General features: G+C 40.6%; 1 protein-coding gene across 1 annotated transcript in view; it reads right to left on the bottom strand.

Moving 5' to 3' along the window:
* Positions 1-873: 873 nt before the first annotated feature.
* Positions 874-23,765, bottom strand: part of samd12 (sterile alpha motif domain containing 12) — a 93,369-nt gene continuing 70,477 nt past the window's right edge. Inside the window, exon 5 of the mRNA XM_063899939.1 lies at positions 874-5,072. Within this exon, the coding sequence (XP_063756009.1) occupies positions 5,041-5,072 (32 nt within the window). The 3' untranslated portion in view covers positions 874-5,040. The remainder of the gene's footprint in view (positions 5,073-23,765) is intronic.

Genomic DNA, 23,765 nt, shown 5'->3' with positions numbered 1-23,765 from the left:
ACATCTGCCTCTAGCATAAACTTGCCTTTTTAGCTAGATCATGTCTTATAACTCATCTATAAATGATCAACACATTATTTTTTCAAGGAAAAGCCACACTTTGGGAAATACAGTTCTTTACTTCCTTTCCCTGGCTTGGACAGGAAAACTGATATCGCTCTCGTGTCTGTCGGTTCAATATGAAGCTAGAGCCAACATGAGGGTAGCTTAGCATAAAGACTAAAAACCGGGGGACAGGCTCTGACTGTGCCCCAAGCTCACTAAATTGTCACTGCTTGTGGCCCAAAATCTTCCTGCATGTAAACCCTCAGTAAAAAAACACTTCAGAAAACTTCAGTTCGTTTTTTGCCAGGATAGCCATCCTTGTTTCGTCTTTAGGCTAAGCTAGCCTAACAGTCTTCTGGCTCTGGCTACAATGAACGTTGAAATCATTTTTTTGTTTCAATTCTAAATGATATAATTCATAATAATTTCACTTAAACTTAAGGAATAGGCTATTTGCCTTAACATTGACTTTGAAATCTAGTTTATTTGGCTATCGCCGCTGTCTGTGAAAAAGTAGAATATAACAAGCTATATTTTACCTTTGTGAATGACTAATAAAACTCACATGCAGTAATCTTTAGTTGTTATCTACAGCGTCTCCTGCAGGGTCCAGAGGCCCCATGGAGGCAGCCAAAACTGCAACGTCACACCTCTTCAGCCACAACATCTGTCACAGGTAATCTGTTTTGCAAACTCAGTCTGCTGCAAGTGCGTAGATGTACACACAGAAAGACAAACACACAAACACACCTGTGAGCTGATTTAGAAGGAGTTGCAACATCCTAGAGCACCAATTCAACACAAAATAAACAGAGAACAAATTATACATGAAGATTAATCTGTTTATTATATATACACTCATGATATCAATATCATCATTAATATCCATCATTAGGCACCTTATACAGTATGTAGCTGGATTGGGAGTAGAGACTTGGTCTGCATGCCAGTTGGTTACAAAAACAAACATGCTGTCAACATGGCAGAACATTTTTAGATTTCTAGTCCTCGATTTTGGATTGTGTTAACGTTGTTACTTACATGTTTGCTTCTAGTTTGTTTTTGCATAACTATTGTGAAACCCGTGAGCGGCTGCCTGATAATTTGTTGAGAAATATGTATGTATATAGTGTCACCATGTATATGCTTGTAAGTCTGGGTTTGTGTCTGTCGAACGTGCGTCCCAGCATGTTTGAAAATTGTTGTGCAATGTGTGTGAGAGTTAGCCTGCCATTTTCTGGTGTATCAGTGTATCAGTGTCCATGTTTGCGTGCCAAACGTAGACTCTATGGGCTTAACCAGTGCAGGCAAGTCAGTGGAGATCTTGGCACAGTTGCCAAATCTCAAGCTGGTTATACCTGGATACAAGAGCCAGAAACACTGTTTTTTCATATGGCCCTGGAGGAGAATTCCGTTGCTCCCTGTCTGTATGTAGGGAGCCAGCACACTCTCTGTAGAGTAACAATAAGAAATCAACTCTTCACTGCATACATCCAGGGTTATTATAGTGGTGTAGCCTGGGATCACCAAAAGACACTGCTACATTTATTATTTAGTGGAGAGCCTGCAAGCAATTTTAGGCCTTGACCCAAAGTTTAGACTAGCTGCATGAAATTTGTCAAAATTTAATTTCAAAGAGTCTTTGAGAGAATACATTTGGACACCAACACTTTCAATAATCCTTTACAACCACATTGGAGTGTAGAATTGCAAATGAGTGAGAACACAGACACAGTACTTTCTTTACAGGGCCACAATCAAAAGTATGATGAAATTCAATGCAAGTGGTTGTTATCTGTAAGATCACAAGAAGTCAGCCTTGTGGGCTTTTCCAACAAGATTTTCGGAATGCATGGACCTTGGTTTTGTCAGGCTCTTATGTGCAGATTTGTAATACTTCTGACCAAATCCAAGCAAAAAGTTAAATATAAAGAAGTTTGTATTTTGGAATATTTTTGTATTTCTTTCACTGACTTAAATGTGATGATTTTTACTAAATATTCGCTGTACTCAGCAGTAGATTAGCTTGGTTTATAGACTGGATACAACTAACCTGGCTTTGTCAATATGCACTTTTTCCTTCAGTTTTTGTACGCATTAAGAATTAAAGAATGTGGCAAATTGTAATACCTCTACACAAAGCCATTCTTCAATTTATGCTAAGTTTACTGATGGCTGGTTGTAGCTTTATATTTAATGAACAAAAATAAAAGTGGTATTGACTTATAATATAACTCTCGGCAAGAAAGCGAATGAAGAAGGTTTAAAAAGATATATTTTCCTTTTTGCGTGGATATTAGAACAGAAGAGCATGACCTTTTGTTAGCTGTTACCCTTTTTCCAGTTATTATGCTAAGTGAAGCTAAGCTACCAGGCTGTTGACTGTAGATTCATATATGATACACCATACTGTGTATAAACTTAAATGCCATAGTCTTCTTTCGTCACCAATGAAAGGTCATATTGAATCTGTTTTTCACAATTTCATCATCAATTACGACACATCATATTAATGAAAATACTAATGTTAGAGTCAGGCTCCTGCTTAAGGTCATTAGCATACATAAAGCCAGGTGGTAAACTAACCAACCTTTTGCCACTGCAAACCATTTCTCACAGTTCACATATTGACAGCTTCCAAACTGAAATCGAGTGGTAGAGATATTCCAACTTAACAGAATCTTCAGCCCCCCCCCGCCCCCCAAACTCCTTCCTCTTGTGGCCTTGACAGACATGGACATGGCATCTCCACCCGACCATGAAATAGCCACTTGTGTTTTAGCCTGAACAACTCCATTCCTATGAGACTGACACACACACACACACACACACACACACACACACACACACACACACACACACACACACACACACACACACACACACACACACACACACACACACACACACACACACACACACACACACACACACACACACACACACACACACACACACACACACACACAACACACACACACACACACACACACACACACACACACACACACACACACACACACACACACACACCTTGAGGCTTTTGGATTCCTGGAGGACCAAATGCATGTCCGAAGAACTGATCAATACCATTCAATCTGCTCACGGGTCCTTGCCGCATTAGGCTACAGCTGCTATCCAAACAATGAATAGCTGGACACAGAGGGGCCAGTGTACAAATGAAATACCATTAAAACCCAATGGCTCTCGGGGCCCGTTGCTGACCCCCTTTTTTCCTCCCTGCTCCAACCGCAGCAGCTATTTTATGCTACACTGATTGACAGCTCCCATCCAGGAAGAGAAAAGATGTTGTTACCATGACAACAGCTCATGCTACACCAGCGTGGATATGAGATGAGCTTTTGATGATTATCACACTTCAGCATCAGATATTGAGAGGTCGTTATAACGGATTCAGGATTATATGTATTTACACTCATAAAAGAAATTGATGATGGTCCGGGTAACAGCTGTTTTGTATGTGCTTTTAAGTGCAGTTAAAATACCTATAATATTAACAGTGAGTGGCCATTATTCACATAGACAGCAGAGATTTAGAGTTTTTCAACATAGATAAATAGAATACAGTGTATTTTTCTAATAGACTGACAGACAACATCTTCATGATGAGCTTTTGCGCACAGCACGTCTCCTTTCTAGACTATTTTCAATACATCTCATCTAAAAATAGTTTCAAGCAGTGAGATGGAAAGCAGACAAAGCAATAAAAGAGTCAGCAATACAGAGGGGAGGATATGAAAAAGCTTCTTCTTTTGTTATCTGTGATGTGTCTTTTCTTCTCTTTCTCTCCTCATTAGCAGAACAGAGTTTCAAGTTGAAGCATCTCGAAGCCCTTCTGATGTGCCTGTTCCTTTTCTCCTTTCAGCCACTCCCTTTTCCCGGTTTATCTACTAGCACAAGGCTTTTAGGAACACCAAGGGAATTTCCTTCAGTTCATCCCATTTTTTGCTTCATCTCCTTCAGATTGCTTTTCACAGCGATGTCGTTCATTTCGGAGGAGCCAACTTAACCGTACCTAATGTGATGCCAGGTTCAGTGTTTATTCCCCAACTGTTGTTTGTTTTCACAGGGAAGTTCTCTCAGGGAAAATGTCTACCCTAAGTGATTCAGAATATATAGAGGGCAAAAAGTGGGCAGCGATACCGATACTTCACCAGGACATCTTTTACAGAACCTATGCACAGAATGAGAGCACAGAAACACACAATGGTTGTGTTGATTGGTCATCCATTTGCAATTAGGGAAGGAGAGCTGTATTGTTGTCATTATGTTGCAACTACTGAAAGTTCTCAGTAAAAGCAGAGGCTCAGCCCAAGCACAAGTAGTACTCATGGGAGGAAATACACACTTATGTGGTACAATGAAGGACCTAAGATTACACAAACAGACCAAGAGACTGCGTTTGCATGAAGGAGTAGATTATAGATGTTACTTTTAACTGTAAGGGTGGGGTAGGTTTCCCTTGAAATCAATAAGCACACACAGAAAATGTCTATTAATCACTAATAATGCACAGATTATCCCCTGTAACAACGCTTTAAGGAAAGCCAGCCAAGGCTAATGTTAAAACTTGGGTCTGAATTTTTGTTGGGAGGGCTTGGCTGCGTGTTTCTTGAGAAAAAGGGAGTGATTCTGAGAGAATTGTGGGAGTTATAGCGTGAGAGGTCTACTGAAGGTCTTTCTGCAAAGGTCAGAAATGAAAAGGAGACAGGGCGCCTGCAATGGAAACTATTGGTCTGATTCCAGGAAGCTGTAAGGAGTATTTGGACTGCGAGTCAGAACTTGTGGGAGCTTCTCAGGAGTGGCTTGGAAGAAGAGTTTTTCCTAGATTGGATAAAGATGAAGACCAAAGGTGATAGAGAGCTGAGATTGTTCCTGGAAGAAGTCTGTTGATCACATATTGGGCGTTGTTATGCGGGCAAGGCGGTGGATGTCCTTGTCCTTTTTATGACTGGGTAGTCCTCCTCAGTCAGTCTATGGTGAAGACGGAGTGCACTCCAGAGAGGCTGCAGAAGAAAAAGATAGAGAATTAATGAGCAAAAATAACAGAAAGGAGGGTTGGGGGGTTTGAAACAGAGAAACAATGCTCCTGTCAGAAAGAGGAAGAGGATGAGAAAAATCAGCAATGACAAGAAAGGGAAATATAAGATGAAAACAGGAGCGCAAAAGAGAAACAATGAAAGCCATAACAGAAAGAGCAGGCCGAAACCCCAACCGAGCCGAGTGACGTAGATGAGAGAGGAAATTAAGAAGTTGAGATCAAACAGGAAAAGAAAGAGAAAGGGCCGAGATAACAAGCATGGGCACAGTGAGGCATAAAAATGGATCAGGGGGATGGAATTAGAAAAATAGAAGAGAGAGGGGAGATAAGAGAGACAGGATAAAAGAGAGAAGGAGGGAGGGAGAGGACGAATAAAAAGAGAGGGGACATAATTATAAAATGTCAGGAAAAAAAATCAATGCAGGGAGCATCATTGTGCTTGCAAGCGCCGTACAGAGGGAGGTGGTAGACAGTGCTGTGTCCATCACACACACACACACACACAGACACACAGACACACACACACACACACACAGAAGACAAGGAGAATGAGTCTGGCAGATGAAGCGGAGAGAGACAAGTGACATTTAGAGCTCAGTCGGAGCATGTGATGACAAGGCACAAAGATACATGCCAGCCCGACTCTGACAACAGCATGTGTGTGTGTGGATGGGTGTGTGGTTGCAGTGCTTGGTGACAGAAAACTGATTTTCTTATATTATTCCTTCACGACTGTGCAAGGTAAGAACATTTTGAGGTTTAGAAACTTGGTTCAGTAAAAGTCATCCAGCATAGAGAAGCAGAACAACTATTGGCTGAAATGTACTTATGGTATAAAATAAAATATAAATATTTCTGTGGCACCTGTGAAGGTAATTGTCAGCCCTTTTACTATTCATTCATCCAACCTGACCTGGTGATGTCTCTTTTTTAAATGTTTTTAAATGTGGAATAAATAACTCTGTTCAAGTTAAGAAGTTTTGGCTAGTTGTGGTTGTAGCTGAGTAGATAATATGAATTACCATAAAACAGGATTACTTGAAAAACCCGAAAAATGTGCTTAAGGACGATACTAAAACACTGCTTGGCTACTATAACACACAAAATTGGTCATGCAAATTCGACCCCGTAATATAAATCATGACTATTGACTAACACCGAAATTCAATAAGCTACTTCTGATCAAGAGCATGTAAACACCATGTCAGCACACACACCCCACACACACTCCATGTTAACTGTATTAGTGCCAGGGCTTATCAGTGCAGAGGGACCACACACCACAAAAGGCTGAAATTCATTACAGACATAGGTGGGCCTTGGCAAGCGCCCAGTATGTTCGAAAGATTCGTCAAATCCCCCTCCCCTGTCTCCGGAGAATACTGAGAATACTCAGAGCACTGCTTTCTGCTTCCTCACACACACGTTATGCACACATATGCGCACACAGGAATGTCTCCAGGTCTGCATCTTCAATTCAAGGACAGTTTGCATTGTCACACGGCAACATTTGCACCATCATAGGAACACAGAAAACTCTGTTCTGACTCTTAATTTCATGGGTAGTTTACATTTGACTCTCTCCATCACACACATTATTCAGAGGCACCGCTGAACAGAGAGCAGAGGTGCAGTTCAATGACACACTGTGTTTCTAATATATATAGAAGTCACTACGCTTCTATTGGCTGCCACACACACAAACTCTGTGTCCCTTACACACACGCAAACACATAATTGCCATGCTCCGCACCTCAATACAAAGGATAGCTTACAGTTATGGGTGTGGTTTGGATGATCAAAGAGATTATTGTTGCCATAAAACCAAGCAAAACAATAAAAGTGTTGGTGTTTTCACAACATTTATGCAAACATATTTTCCAAGCTGGAGAAAAATATGAATATGATAATCCTTCAGCTAGAACTGTTCCATTTTTCAAGGACGGAAAAGGGCAAATTACTCTCGAAAACTCTTTTCTTTAACATAATTACTATAATCTGCCTAACCTAAATTAAACAGGCCAGAGTTTGAATGCCTCCCTGACATGAGTGTGGTGTCTGTGTGTCTGTGTGTTCCAGCGTCTGACACAGAATTACAATTTCAGCATGTTTCTGTGGTGTGTAATTGCATGTGTGTGTTTGAATGAGAGGCACAGAACTGTTGGTTTGTCCCCAGTTATTAAACTAACCAATTACAAGGCCCACTCATCACGTTTACGTCGCAAACAAAGGGAGAGTTGATCTATTATTAATGTACTTCTTCCGCAGCGTAATTCACACAAGGATTCAGTGTCATTGCCACGCGATCACGCATGAGTGGTCACACACACACACACACACACACACACACACACACACACACACACACACACACACACACACACACACACACACACACACACACACACACACACACACACACACACACACACACACACACACACACACACACACACACACACACACACACACACACACACACACACACACACACACACACACACACACACACACACACACACACACACCTCAGTCTCCTGTGCCACCGTTGCCAATGAGGAATATAATTTGCCAGTATTAACGCATGAAATGGGATTTGATGACAATAACAAATTAAGCTTTGATTGGAAACCTTCCTGTGTTGGAAAAAAGGAGCACAGGTCACAATGAAAACCCTGGCCTTGTTGGAAGATGAAGATGAAAAGTCCTTATTTTTATAAGTGGTGATTCTCTGAGAACAAGGGAGTCTGTTAGCCCTAGATGCCTGAAACAAAGTTCACACACCGCGAAAAAGACACGCCTCATGACCACTAATCACCAACAACTCAGAAATGTACAAAATAGAGAATAGAGAAAAAAATATTACTAAGCCAAAACTACTTAGCACAACAGCTCCCAACGTTTTGGTTTGTCACTCTTAATAATGAAGTATAAGTCTTGTTCCAGATTATAGCCTGAGTGAGGAAACGCATTTTAAGCATTTTAAGAAAGATTGAAGAGGTAAAAGATGCAAAAAACATATAAAAGGTTGATTTCATGTACATTTAATCTTATCATGGTAAACAACACTATTCATAAGGTTTGCTTGTATTGAATATTGGCATTGGACATATTTTGTGAGATGTGGAGTCACCCGACATCCACAAAGGGTGGTTGGGATAAAGGCAACAATTAGAATATAAATACAACCCAGTGACCTTTGATACACAATCTTACTGGCATGATCAGCTTGGTTCATGAAGGTTAACTTCCCTAGGCTAATAACCTCATGGAAAAACGCTTGTTATTGATTCATAGAGTGATATGAATAGTCTACTGTCCGTCTGACTCAAAGGCGTCCAGCAGAGGTTGTTGAAACGGAGGGGTCATGGAGTACAGCTACATCATAAATGAATCTAAATTAAAGTTTGATAAGTTATGAGGGGACGCTGATGAGGAGCACACAATATATGTAGAGTTCTGCGCCTCTGTGTTGTTCAGATAAGGTTCAGAGTGCCTCGTCTCCCAGCGTGTGTTCAAAATAGGTCATCTTATTCTGCGGATCCGAGCGAGCGCGCCTGCTTCTTCTCCTGCCCTGATTTCAACAACATAAACAACTGACGGGAAGTTTTACCCCCTCTCGCTCTCTCCATCTATCTCTCTAAAGCCCGCGCCTCTCATCAACGTAACTCAGCGAGGTTTACTAAATACATTTATTTTATGCATAGCAAAAGACAAAGGAGTGGCGCTTCTGAAAGTGCTTGTATTCTGCTATTCCAGTTGCGTGTCAAGTTGGATTTGTTTGCTACCAAGCCTTTTCCAGTGGCACCTGCCAACACGCACACACACACGCACGCACGCACAGAGATCTTGCCTCCATGCCTTAACTTCGTTTAGTTGCTCAGCAGGGGACATTGAAACCAAGCTCAGTCACATTTCTTTGGTGAGCTGCTCTATCATGCAGGATATTTCTCCAGAAACAGGGCTGTCATGTCCTTCAGGGCTTTAAGATGCCGATGCAAAGGAGCAAAAAGTGGAACAGTAAAAACAAGGCACTCGGCTGATGTCAGCATGTATCTACAATATGTTTTTGTTAGCAAGTTTACGTGGGTGAAAGCTCAGTTTACACAAGTGGACATTTGAGGAGGGATGCCTTCAGATGGACCATGGTGTTAAATGACAATGCTGGCATTAATGGTGCAATTTGCTCAATAACAATAATTGTGGTGGATATGGTTTAAAAACATGGCAACACTATTTTGTCATTTTCAGCTCCTGAAATACTTCCCGTCGACTGAAAAAAGCAACACTAAACAGCTTATCACTTATTGTAGAAATACTGATGGACATAAAAAATAAAAGAATTGCTCCAACTTTTTGGCCAATATACAATATATATATTTTAGAGAGACATGAATGTGTTAATAATTAACTTATCAGGTGCTGGTAGGTGGTAATTGTGACCTTTTTTACCCTCTTTCCAATCTTTTCAGCTAAGCTAACATGATCACCAATATCATATTCATATTAACAGCACAGATTTGAGAGTGGTATCAATTATCTTGTCTTTTTCCAAGCAGGAAAGCGAAATAATGAATTTTCCTAAATTCTGTAGTTTTACTTTTCAGAGATCGGTGGACACTGCATCATTGTTTGTGAATGCTATGCTAGCTTTGGGTGATGATAGAAAAAACAACACATTTGGGCATTAAATCTTATTTTAGCCCAAAAACGACGATTAAACTGTTCCGTAAAAACTGGTATTTTTTACTCATCAGAATCTAGCCAAAATATCTCCTCCAGACCTGTTGTTTTATTGTTCCTTAGTTAGTTATTCTGAGTCCTCCTGCAGCTGAGGAAAATACTTCATATTTTTAAACTACATTTAATCCTCGTTCTTTTCCGTAAACAATTTTGCATGATAAAACAGTCACAATGCTTAACGACGTCTGTGGCGTCTCATGACACTTTTGCTGACAAACGGTTTCAGTCATAGTTTCTGCAAACAAAATGATTTTAAATGATTTAGTTGCAGCCCTAAGTATTTCAATATATATATATATATATATATATATATATATATATATATATATGTATATATATATATATATATATATATATATATATATGTATATATATATATATATATATATATATATATATATATATATATATATACATATATACTGTATATATAGAATATAGAATCTTTTATCCATATTGCCAAGCCCTAGGCTACATTTTTTAAATTCTCAAGTGTATAACAAATCGAGGAAAAGAGTGACAAAGGGACAAGGTGGAGTGACACAGAGCTAAGAGACAAAGGAAAGTGAAGATGAGGTAAAGACATGTGGACACACTGAGTGAAAGCACTCTGAACGGCCCCCAGCTCCCGGGCTCCTGCTGACACTGATAAATACCTGAGGAATAGTACACAGTCGAGAGCCTGGGTACTTCGTCATTAACCTTGTGAAACCACAGCCAGGGAAAGGTGATAAACGACATCTCATTACATGCTATTAAACACAAAATGTTCTCCCATACCAAGAAATCGTGACTTCTTAGAGAGAGGTCCCTCTGCCCGACAACATTCTCCCTGAGGGACTTTGAAACAAAACACCCGCTTAGAAAGATTTGTTTGCAAGTTACAGAATGACCCACTGTGGCCTAATATCCTCTGACTGCCGCTTCTTTCCGTGCCACTTACATGTTTCCCCTCCCTGTCTTGTTCAAAGTCTGTTATTGTTTATTACAATAGACCTCAGTGGAGTCCCAATAGAGGGCTCAGTGATAAGCAAAATACTCTGACACAGAAAGGAGGCTTTTACCATTTGAAAGGCAGGGGAGAAAAGAAAGAGAAAAACGAAGAGGGGAAAAAGCAAGAAAACATAAAAGGAGCTGGGATTGGAGGATGTGTGTGTATGGGAAGAAAAACAGAGAGGGAGAGAGGGAAGAGAGACAGGAACAGGAGGGGGAGATAAAGGCAGAGCTGTATTCCCTGATGTGGCGTCTGTGTGTTGGCTCTTCACAGCTCCTGCTCCAAGGATTACTGCATTTACACTTCAGCTTAAAAATAGCCCCCGTGATAATTTATTTAGCTGGAGCATGCCATCCGGCATTGTGTTCCCAGAGAATTGTTTTTCTTCCCGTCTATGAGATTCTTCCACTCTCTCACTTTCTCTCCCGCTATGTCAGACTGTAATATTCTATTCCTCTTCATAACTCTCTTAATCTTTCTCTCCCTAAGAAACTCGCCTCTATAATAACCACAAACATACAAGTGGCTATGTTTACCTGCACAAACCTGGTTACATGAACCTCTGAAACCCATTTATTAACCCAATATTTTCCCCGATGCATGCAGATTTGGGGGCTTAACTTTGCACAGACATCATATAAGAAGAATAAATGGCAAAATAGTAATGTTGTTATTAGAATAAACCAGACTTTCCAATCAAGGGCCAAATATATTGAACTCAGTGTACGTTCACACTGTAGATTAAAAAGCACAAAGATATGCATCCACTCTTTTTGATAATATTTATAAGCCTGCTTGGGTTTTTTTAAAATGATCATAACTGTGAAACTGGGCACACTGATCTCCACTCCCACAGTTCACCACATGCCAGGAAGCAATCTTAAAGCATTTCATTTATATATTATAAGTGATATACTTCTCACTTCTCTTAAATTGCATCCCTGCATCCCTTACTTGCGTCTTTTCCTTGCACATTAGTCCCTCCCACCAGGGATGCACGGAGAGATGCAAGGAAACCACGCGAAGAAAGAGGAAGCAAGGAAATTAGTTTTAAGAGCAATGGGACGTCATTTCCTTGGAGCGTCACTTGAAGCGACGTCCAGTATGATGACGCCGGTACAGCTGGATCATCTGACAGCAGCCAGCTCTGTCCCCGTTTTTATTCAAACACACGATGAGCTCATATCATACATTTATCACCCTGTTATCATCAGAAGTATCTCATCATCGTTGATCTCCAGAATAGTTTATAGCACAAAAAAAGACTTCACATTGAAGGATAAGTTGTAATAATAACCGCCTAGTAATAAAATAATGCCCTTTCATTGGCCTCTTATAGACTGCTGTGTAGTGTGGAATAAAAAGAGGAAATTAATTATATTAACTAATTACCAAAACAAATGATGTCTCCACTACATTATATAATACTCTGCTTGCTGTGGTATGCGTAAAGTGTGACAATTCTCTCTTTATAAATACCAGTTTGTGTGTGGGTTAATGACGCACATTTGGCTCGTGGTTTCTCAGCATCAAAGTATTTTAACATTCTTATTCCAAACTATGTTAGTTAGAAATGTAATTGCTTGAACCTAATACATGCAATGTAACCAACGCTACCAGACAGATTAAAATTAGCATCCTTCCCAAATTTCCTGATTCTAGTACATATTCCTAAGCCAATGATGTACCGCTCACGTGAAGAAAGCAAGTCTTTTACCACAGCGTTATCCAATTTGCCCTTGGGATATGCTTGTGGAGTGTTCTTTGAGGGTACTTGAAGAAGGCGATCCCCCTCAAGACGCTCAGCTGATACGGCGGCCTATGAAGACTGGGACAGGGCATGTTCAAAGTCAACAGCACTTAAACATAAGATACGAGAGGCCTTCAAAGAGCGTAGACAAAAAGGCTTGTATGCTATTTTGGAACCGAGAGCTTCAGTAGCTGAGGTTAAAGGGGATCATCAGTCTTCGTGGCACAGCGAATCTCATTTTCCGCTCAAATATGATGACTCGACAGCAGCGAGGACTGCAGTGATGTCGCAGGGAAGTGGGGCTCACAAAAAGGAAGAGGTCACAATGTATTTCACTCAGTGGTTTTCTCTTTTCCAGCCTTGAGAACTGTTGGTGAATAATGACGACAGCACATGGCTCAATTGGCTCAGAAACACTGACAACTCTTATTTCTAGTGTAGCAGTCACAGGACACACTTTATAACAACAATTTTATCATTTGTTAGCACTTGAAATTCTTGGATTTTTTTTAAACAATTGGGCCCTTGATTCTGAAAAGAGAAGAACAATGGCAGGTGTCTCATTTCTAGCAAGCAACATATTAAATTGACACATGTCGCTGTCTGATTATTTCATGCAGTAGCTAATCGAACTAACATTAGCTTCTTGTGTTGCTTGAAAACATAGTCTGTGATTTACTTTTTTTAGCTGACTTGAATGCGAAAGATATTGTAAAAAAGTGCTTTGATATGCACTTGATGGTCTGAATAAGTATTAAAAATGTGCTAAGACGGTCTTAAAAGTTGTTTATTTTACAGAGAAAGTCTCCAAGTTGTCTTAGGTAACTAGGACTTTAAATAACATTGAAGAACAGTTGTAGGCTAGGTGGTAAGTTTCTTAGCCTGATATGCTAAAAGTTGCACCTTTAGCAATTAAACACACATTTAATCCTTTCTCTACACCTTGTTCCTCTTAGGTTCTTGGTGTTTGGAAAAAACATGACCCTTCATGAACCGACATGTGGACAAATAAAAAGCTTGCAGGCTAATAGGCGTCACGAAGGCCAGCTGAACAAGTTGTACTAGCAATAGATGAGTAATGAATTATAGCACTCAATATATTTTAAAATTGATAAGAACAAGAATGGCTGGGAATGGGGAGGGCATTGCCTTCTTATGTGGGAGAGCCTTGAAATAGACAAAGGGCATGATGCAAAAGCTGCCTACTTTTGGTTGGGCAACAGAATGACTCATTCTTAGCCCATTATGCTGCTAGATAGTCGTACAGTATGGGAAACAAACATATCAGCGTTGTTTTTAGCATGGACAAAAAATGGTTGGAGATATCTCTTACTGCACATTTATAATGCGTATTGGCGTTTAATCATTTTTTATTTGATGTGATTGGAAAATAATATATGGAAAATAACTGTAATTTTAACAAAACAATAAAATGCGTTGCAAAGTGATGAAAAGGGAAGCCGAAGACATTTTCTTTGTGTTTTCCTCAATTTCCATTAAATCTAACTTGTGCATCTGTTCTGTCCCTGAAGGGCACCATTTACACTGAGGGCAACATATTCATTTTTCACACAGTGACAAATTAAAGAAGCAGCTCTCAGAATTGAGTAGCAGTTTTGGGAAGATGCTGTATTGAAAATGTACATTGTCTCTGTGTAGGGGATGCAAGTAGGAAGGAAGCCCTCACAATTCTCTTTGGGGAGACACTGTGTACATTCAGCAAATAAACCCATGGTGGAAGCACAACGCCTTCAATTCAGCGACATAAACAATCACCATGAAAAGATAATTTCATTTTCCTCTCTACTGAAAACTTTTGGAAAACACTTTAATTCCCTTTGAGTGGCTCTGGGATTTCAAGTTTAAACTAATTTGCTTGTCTGGTAATTAAATAAGAAATCAATTCTACAAACAATTAGTTACGCCGGTGCATGCAAGCTATTAGTACTTGTACAAGTGTTTGCGAAAAATGGTTGTTTTGTGTGTGTATATTCTCCTTTGTATGCATACAGTATGTGCACGGGTTAAGGCACATTTCTTAGTGTGTTTGTTGCGTGGGTGTTGTAAGAAGGATTGCTTTTCGTTGAGATTGTTTGCAAACATTTTTTTCTCTGAGAAGCACAAAATGTAGAAACACCCCAACACATCCTGGTTTTAGTTTGGACCCCTAACAAGTCTTACACAAATAGGAAGTACACAGAGTTGACAATTACATTAATGAGCTGAATTGAGATTCTGAGGTCCCAAAAACATACATAAAAAGCGGTTAAAACACATTTTGTTTAGAAATTCCCCATACTCATACTAACACTATTTTTATAAAGCAAGAAACCTAAGGACCTGCATCTGCAGTGTCGTCAAACAGTCAGTCTAGAGTTTTTTTCTATGTTGAATATTATTAAAAAATCAAGACGTTGCAGAGAGAAAAAATCTTTTGATATCTTAAATCAGATGGAAGTTATTTGGTATGATATTTCAATCATTTGATGTGAATGGAAATGTCTTACCCTGGATAAACTCAATGTCTGTGATTTTCAATGCTTTCTGGGAGTTATTATGGGCGAGGTACATTTTGCCGTAGCCACTCTTACTCAAACTGCCTTATCTGGCTCTGCTTTGGCTTTTCAATAAATTTCCCACAATGCATTTATACAACCCCCAGACAACAGGAGTGAACTTGTTGCATTCAATTTGTGTGGGAGGAGAGTGCAATACAGATAAGGATAGCAACAGCATAGTAACTGCTATAGAGTGAGAATATCCAGGCAAAAAAGAGGAGCATTATTTTGCTCACTCAACAGACATGGTGTTTTGTGGTCGCAGTGCCACAAGCTATGTTGTTTATTGTCGGTGGGAAAATTAGAATCTGTGTGCACCCTGTATGACTGTTGAATGTCAGCACAAAATGCTACAAAAGTGCTTTTGCGCTGAAAGCTGCAAAAATCAACATTTGTTTATGAAAAAGGACTTATCCATCCATCCATCCATCCATCTTCTCCCGCTTTTCCGTCAGGGTCGCGGAGGTAACAGCTCCAGCAGAGAGCCCCAAACTTTCCTTTCCCTGGCCACATCAACCAGCTCTGACTGGGGGATTCCAAGGCGCTCCCAGGCCAGTGAAGAGATATAATCCCTCCACCTGGTCCTAGGTCTACCCCTCGGTCTCTTCCCGGCTGGACGTGCCTGGAACACCTCCCTAGGGAGGCGCCCAGGTGGCATCCTCACTAGGTGCCCGAACCACCTCAACTGGCTCCTTTCAACGCGAAGGAGCAGCGGTTCTACTCCGAGTCCCTCCCGGATGACTGAACTTCTCACCTTATCCCTAAGGGAGATGCCAGCCACCCTGTGGAGAAATCCCATTTCGGCCGCTTGTATCCGCGATCTCGTTCTTTCGGTCATGACCCATCCTTCATGACCATAGGTGAGGGTAGGAACGAAGATGGCCCGGTAGACAGAGAGCTTTGCCTTCTGGCTCAGCTCTCTTTTCGTCACAACGGTGCGGTAAAGCGACTGCAGTACCGCTCCCGCTGCTCCGATTCTCCGGCCCATCTCACGCTCCATTGTTCCCTCACTCGAGAACAAGACCCCGAGATACTTGAACTCCTTCACTTGGGGTAAGGCTTCATTCCCTACCTGGAGTGGACAATCCATCGGTTTCCTGCTGAGAACCATGGCCTCAGATTTGGAGGTGCTGATCCTCATCCCAGCCGCTTCACACTCGGCCGCGAACCGATCCAGTGAGTGCTGAAGGTCACAGACCGATGAAGCCATTAGGACCACATCATCTGCAAAAAGCAGTGGTGCAATCCTTAGCCCACCGAACTGCAAACCCCCTCCCCCACGACTACGCCTCGAAATCCTGTCCATGAATATCACAAACAGGATTGGTGACAAAGCGCAGCCCTGGCGGAGGCCAACCCTCACCGGAAAACGGTCCGACGTGCTGCCGAGGACCCGGACACAGCTCTCGCTTTGGGAGTACAGAGATTGGATGGCCCTGAGCACATGTAGACCGGAAAAAGGACTTATGTGTAAAGTAAAAGAGGGCATCTGTTATGACAAAAATCTAGTCATTTCATCTGACTCCGATGCGGTTTCCTTCAGGTGGAAGCAACATTTTAGCATATTTACACTTATTGTTTAGATTTACGGGCCAAAACTTCACTGTTATAGTTCACTCAGTGTTCTCATTAGTGCCTTTACAAAGAAAAAGCTAAAAAGAATCCACTCTTCCCCATCTGCCCAGCACCAAACACTAGACAGGCAAAATCAGTGATGAGCAGGTGAACACAGCAAAGCTTTTAACAGCTCATAAGCCATATTCGTCTCTCACAAGTTGGTGGAAGCCAAAACCGGGCTAAAATAAGAATGAAAATCAGATTAACATTGGAAAATTTACTCCAAATTAAAATGTAATAGATGAATAAAAAGCCAGATTTGTGCTAAGACATTCCTTATTTAATGAACAATATCAGCTAATGATGTGTTTGGCATACTGTTCTGCCCCCAGGCATATACAGAATAAGGTAAACAAATTATAATAGTAAACTTAATGTTACCAATAATGGAAAAATAAAAGAAAAGCAATATTTCAGTCTCCAGTTAAACATTTACATCTTTGTGTGATCTCATTCATCACAGTGGAACAGAGGTAGGAGTTGTATATTGATAGCACCAAAATAATCTTATCAGTAAACTAACCTATATCTTAAAATAAACAAAAGATTTTAGGATATTTTTGTTTTAAATATGAATATGAAGTCAAATGCCGAAAGGCCTACTGACTCGAGTGTTCGAGGCTTCCAAATCAGTTTGGAAAACTATGGGATACAATAGCAAAATACGGCCTTTAGCAATTTCATCTTTTAATATAATAATTCTGCAATATCTGGCAAGAAACTGCTGAATCTGAAACGTGATACTCCTCACTGGAGTTTAGAGTTAGTTTTCATATAGGGTAAGGCAGGGTACAGTCTCCATTTGCTGACTCGGAGAATCTTCCTTTCAGTCCCTCACACCTTCGTCTCTTCAAAGTAAATCACTTGAAGTGATCGTGTATTCTGTGCACATCGCTCGCCCCTGCTGACTCTGTAGCATTAAACGTGTATTTACCAGCTGGGGGTCTGAATACATGACGAGGTTCCTGAATTCCCAGCAGGGCCATACCTGCCACCGCTACACCACATCGCCCTTGGGCTAGACACCTTAACCTTAGCACAGCACACAGTCAAGCACGCAATGCATCAATCCGGCTGTGAGTAAATGGATGTATTGTTAGTGTTGTATAGGTCCCAGCGGATATAGAGGGGGGCATCTGTAGGCAACGGAGGAGTCATATAATGAATATTAATCAACATATGTGCTGTAGATCTAGGAAGACACTCTAGAGATTTTAGTCAAGTATTACCTGGGGGGTGGAATCTACCATATACATTCATTAGCCATCAACACTGCCATATCTGCCGCTGCAACAGGGCCCCGTGTCCCAGCATGCCCTCCAGATAGAGCACAGTGGTTCAAGCTTTATGTGTGTGCACGTGTGTTCAAATCATACGCACATGACACCGCCTGTGACCGCCTGAACGACAGGATAACGATGCTCTCTGTGTGTCTTTGCTGAAGAACACTCATCTCTACCTGTAGGTTTACAACTACTGGGTCAACAGACATTGGGATCGCAGAGGGTAGTTAATCTGGAGCAGACAGGTGTCTCAGACACCTGATATGCTTGAGATGTGATCTGTTTGGATTGCCACTTGATGATCTTCAATATTAGGAGCGCCCCTCCTATAATCAAGCAGTCTTTTTTTATTATTATTATTAAATCACGGAGCAGTTGTTTCTGTACTAGCCTGGTTTTAAACTTGTGAATGCTGCCTCCAAACAAAAGCTGTGGATGATGTTTATAAAGCAATTTGGTTAGGAGATATTTTGCTTTTTTTTTTTTTTCCAAAATTGTGAAAATAATCTACATCACAACCTCAATACGCCCCAGTTGAGGTCTTCAACAGACTGAAATTCAAAAATATTCACATTAAACACATGATTGAAACAATTAATCAGTTATCAAAATAGTACGTTTCTGTTAATCAACTGAATAACAGACTAATTATATCAATTTAAACATTCCATTAGAGCTCACAAAACGATCTTATGTTTGCGTTAAGATAAAGTTTACAGAAGTATATCAGTGGAACAAATGACTGGAAACTCAGTATATATTTGAGTTCATGAACAATGTACAAACCTTTATATATTGATTAAGTAGCAGTTTGGTAAAGGAGCTTTGCAGCACATGTTCAAATGTCCTGGATGGACCTAAAACGTAAAAAAAACATTTGGCCTATTAAATGTAGACAGACTGCCTTTAAAATTGGGTTAGTGGGAGGCTGCAGAAGTTGTCCTCTACAGACTAAAGCCGGACTGTAGTAGACAGATGACTGTAGAGAGTACAGTAAGTGTTACATAAGTACACTACACACGGACTGGACTGTAGTGCTCCAGCACCATTCTTGCTGCTTTTGCATTGAAGAGCAAGGCGTTAGATAGTTGTGATACTCATCGGTTTTCCATGCGACAATAGGCTCTTTTGTCTAAATAGATAACTGGAGTAATTTTGTACGGTGCAGTCTACTGGTGTGGGAGTGAAACGGGCTGAGGTTGCCAAAGAACTTGAAGGCAATGTGAGGCAACAGGCTTTTTATTTATTTAAACCAAGACCGGTCTGTTTGGGAAGTGAAAGTGAAGAGAGGGAACATTTGCACAAACGATGACTAATCGTCAAACGCCTCCCAAATAAACGTGTCACCTGTTTTCACCGCCTACTTGACACTGAGTAATCACACAGTGAGAGACATCTGCCATGTTACTGGATGGCAGCGTTGCCTCCTACACCAACCCCAGCCAATTGGGAGGGGAAAACTGGCTGCCACAAGAAGTACACAGGGATAAGTACTGACCCCTTTATTGCCACGGGAAACATCAGATGCTGCAGAAGGCTTTTTGTGCAAACAATTGAACAGTGTTTCCAGAGATATCAATCATCTCTTCTTCCCTATTCCACAGTATTAAGGGGTATGATAAGGGACTGTTAGTATTTCCTGTCTTTTTGAATGTTATTGTAGAAAAATGTCAGGTATAAGCCCTGGCGGCCATACAGAAACACCTGCTGGGCATATATAATTTACTTACTGTTGCCAAAAGAGGAGGAAAAAGAGTGGGAGCTATGATAGGAAAACAACATCAGGACCAAGAAGAAGTGCAAAACACTGCTACAGATGGAAACAAGGGAGGTAGGAAGGACGGAGACACATGAAGAGGGCAGGAATGTGAAAGAAAGTATGGATGGTTCAAGAAACGCTGTATATAATTTCAAAATACCGTTTAAACTAATGTGTGTAAAGTTAAGCAACAAACAGAAGACAAAAAAAAAATATCTAAGAAAAGTATTACAGCATCTATTTAGTGGAAACGTCTCCTTACCTATCTAGTACTCTATGTAGGTTAAAATAAACACTGAATAATTTACAAGTGCTATTTGACCCAGGTTTGCAGGAAAGGAAGTATCAATTAGATCAGATGAAACTCAGGTAGGCTGGATATGAGCCAGTACTCTAATGAAGGGCTATTATATATCCTTCTGTTAACAACCCTGGCTTCTTCTGCTTCTGCTGAGTGGAAGGGGCGAGTCTAGGGAAAGCTGACTGAAGTACTGACAGAAATGCAAATCAGTTTTTTCCTCAAGCACCTACTGTATGATAATCACTCCCTCTACGAGATATGAGGTGCTATCAGAAAACCTGAGGATGCTTAATTGCCAACCTGAGGGGAAGATCACCAAATTACAGGGGCCAGGAGCGCAGGAGTGTAAAAAGACAGAAAAGAAGCAGGTTACAGAAGAAATGGTAATTCTATTTCACTCTTTTGGAATTCCTAAGCATTAACTGGATTTATCTTGGCACTTTGGGGCAACGGAATACGTTGCACATTGTTGCACAATGTTGACATAAAATGACCTAAAAGGAGTGGCATTTTCTCATGCTGCTGGCCACTTGATACATGTTTATCAAATTCTCACTCTTGTTTAAGCTCTTATTTGGGCTCCACCAACTCCGGAAAAACATAAATGGCTCTTAAGATGTTCCGTTTGTCACTACGTTCCATAACTTTGCTGTCGGAGCTTTGGTGGTTATTGGAAACAAGGTTAACTATAGTGGTGGAACTGAAGCAAAACCATAAAATTGCTGGTTTTCTGTAGATTTGTCACTGCAGATGAATTATTCATCCCATTGCCAATATAATAATGATAAGTGAAGCTCTGCCAACCAGTCCAGTTGCAGTTTACAGTTTTCTAAAATCTCATTATTTTATCCTATTACATATTTATAGGAAATTGTCATAATAAGTATATGAATTATTGAGTTATGGCCAACAGCCGGTTTAGTCAGGTCACAGTGACTTAGACCTTTGAGCAGTTTATCCTTAAGTTTAAGTAAAACATTTTGGCCGAATGGAAGACATTTCCTCCATGGATGATAGGATGGACGGATGTACGTGTCAAGGAAAGACAACAAGAACAAAGAACATTGGGTTAACAAAAAATAGTAAAAATGACATAAGACACAAAATAAGACACGTTTAAGATATAGTGTTAGTATATTCCACTAAGGTGTAGAGGGGAAGTGATTAAACACACTTAATTACCTGTGATTATTTTTATCTGTGGGATGAGGGGTAATGATTTAAATAAAAAAGCTCAAACAAGCAAATCTGATTTGATTGTTATAAGGTGCTTTAATGCTGCCGTGGTATACAATTGCACTTTGTATTTTGCTTTTGCAATTACTGAAAACAGAAAAGTAGCTCATTAAGGTAAGGGCCCTATATGTATAGGTATTCATGCACCTCTACATGGCACGGTATGTGTGTGTGTGTGACTGCGAGCCATGAGGCAGTATATGAAGGGTAGCAAGCTAACAACATATGCCTGAATGATTCTTTAAATGAATCATCTGTCTCAGGAAGAGACACAAGGCACTTTAGCAAAATCTACTTGGCCTGCTCTAGGCACAGACAGACGTAAAGACAATTGTGTGCTAAACCCACGGCCGTTAACAAAAAGGATTTCATTCTTCATTACCGGTGGAGGGGAAAATGAGTTTGTCTTCATGGATCAGCAGTCGCAAAGGCAAGCAGGTAGTGCGCCAACCACCTTCGAACCTCACTTTGACAACCAAATACACCAGAACGGCTACAGAAATCAAACCTGAATAAAATACCAATCTCACAGAGCACAAGGCCACCCATGGCTGCCGAGCTAACTCTGATTCAGCTTGTTAGTCAGTTAGGGGGAGTTGATGGACAAATAAGGATTACAGCCCTCGCCTCTTTATTCTCTTGTTCTGTTTAAGACTGTAGTCATGTGATTGATGGCTGAATGCAGGCCTTAATTCGTAGGAGGTGAAAAGATGGGAGTTACAATGCCTGACAAAACGGGAACAAAAGAAGACGAAATTCAGAAACAAGACAGGAGATGTGACAATCCATTGTTAGGCCTCTGAAGACATACAGAACATTGATGCTTGGTTGACTACATCAGTATATGTGTGGTGAGTTCAAGAGTAGGTCTCAATCTCAAATGTCACCATCCAACACCTTTTTTAAAGCAATGTCATCATGATGGGAATTTCAATAACGCCCAACCCTTATCTCTATGTACATATAAAGTCTGCATTTGCAGAAGAATAGAACGGACTAGATAAGGAGTAGTTTACATTTGCAAGAGCCTCCCCTGAAGTGTTGTGTACTTTCTATTTCATTAAGGGCGTTTCCTTGCTATAGATAAAACAAATTAATCTCAGTAGTAGATAAAGGTATTATTACTCTAAAAGGAGACATGGTTTGGCATGTAACTCCCCATTTAACGTTATCAATTGGTATATCCTCTCTCAGGCCTTAATTTCCTCCTAAAATCCTATCAAATTCTGTTTGTACTATATTCCCCCTTTTCTCCAACACTTGCTCCTCCTAATTCCCCTAGTTCTTGTTTTTCACTAACACTCCAACTATGTCTTAATCATACCTTTTCATTCATTTCCCCCCTCTCCCCCCTGTTTCCTTTTTTTCCACCTCAAGCTTTCCCCTTCCCTCCCTGGGGTCTCCATTGTGGTTAAGACGAGTAGCTGGCAGGTAATTACTGTCACACCCTTAAGATCTTAATCAAGGTGTAGGTTTGATAGAGTCACAAGTCTCTGTGACTGTTTAAGGATAATTTACGGCACACTTCTCACTACACCGCAGCAGAATGAACTGTAAACACTTGTAAGAGGTATGTACAAATGTGTGTGTGTAAAAAACACTCACACACACACACACACACACACACACACACACACACGACTCTGCTCAAACCTGCAATTACATAAGGAGCCACTTCAGGCAATTTGGAAGCAAGCAAGATAGACTAAGGTGCTTACATCATCAATACCGTGTCGCACTTGCAGGAGGAAAGAAGAGAGGAAATTAGTGTCGTTTGTCACGTGTCAAGATTAAGGAGCGCTGACGTGAGTAAACTCCGTCTTTTATGTGATACCGATGGAGTCCTTCTCTGGGTGTATTTATGGCACGTTATCTTGTGTAACCAGTGAAGTGGGGGAATACTCAGTGGATGTATGCTGAGCAAAAGAAACCATGGGATTGGGTTTGTTTCACATCCCAGCTCAGCAAAGAGAGAATAGAGGGTAAAGAGTTTAAGCAACTTCTTCTCTGTGCAGCAGTGTGGAAAACAAGACCAGACAAACACTGGATTAGTGTATGTTCAGCTGTACTCCACCTGAGAGGCTCTACAAACAACTGCCACAGACATCAAGGATGTGCTATAAAATGTTTTCTGCTTAGCTGCAACATATGAAGCCATTAAACTGCAGCTGATTGAACAAAGCTTTGAATTTTGTCTTGCTTTCCATCCCTCTCAGCACTGAAAACTGATGGTGCATTGTTCCTCTGTAGTCTGGACTGTCACCCTCCCTGTTTGATATGCATACGAAGTGATTAATGTGCATGTTGCAACCTTCTTCAAGTTCACTCTTGACCTGGGAAACATCAGTTAACAGAACGGTTGAACCTGTTATGGAGCTTTTTCATTATATCACGTGATCTCGATCAGCAGGTGGCTC

The sequence above is a fragment of the Eleginops maclovinus genome, chromosome 13 (genome assembly GCF_036324505.1).
Source record: "Eleginops maclovinus isolate JMC-PN-2008 ecotype Puerto Natales chromosome 13, JC_Emac_rtc_rv5, whole genome shotgun sequence".
In the NCBI taxonomy this organism is placed as follows: Eukaryota; Metazoa; Chordata; class Actinopteri; order Perciformes; family Eleginopidae; genus Eleginops; species Eleginops maclovinus.
This window is presented reverse-complemented; position numbering and strand designations above follow the sequence as displayed.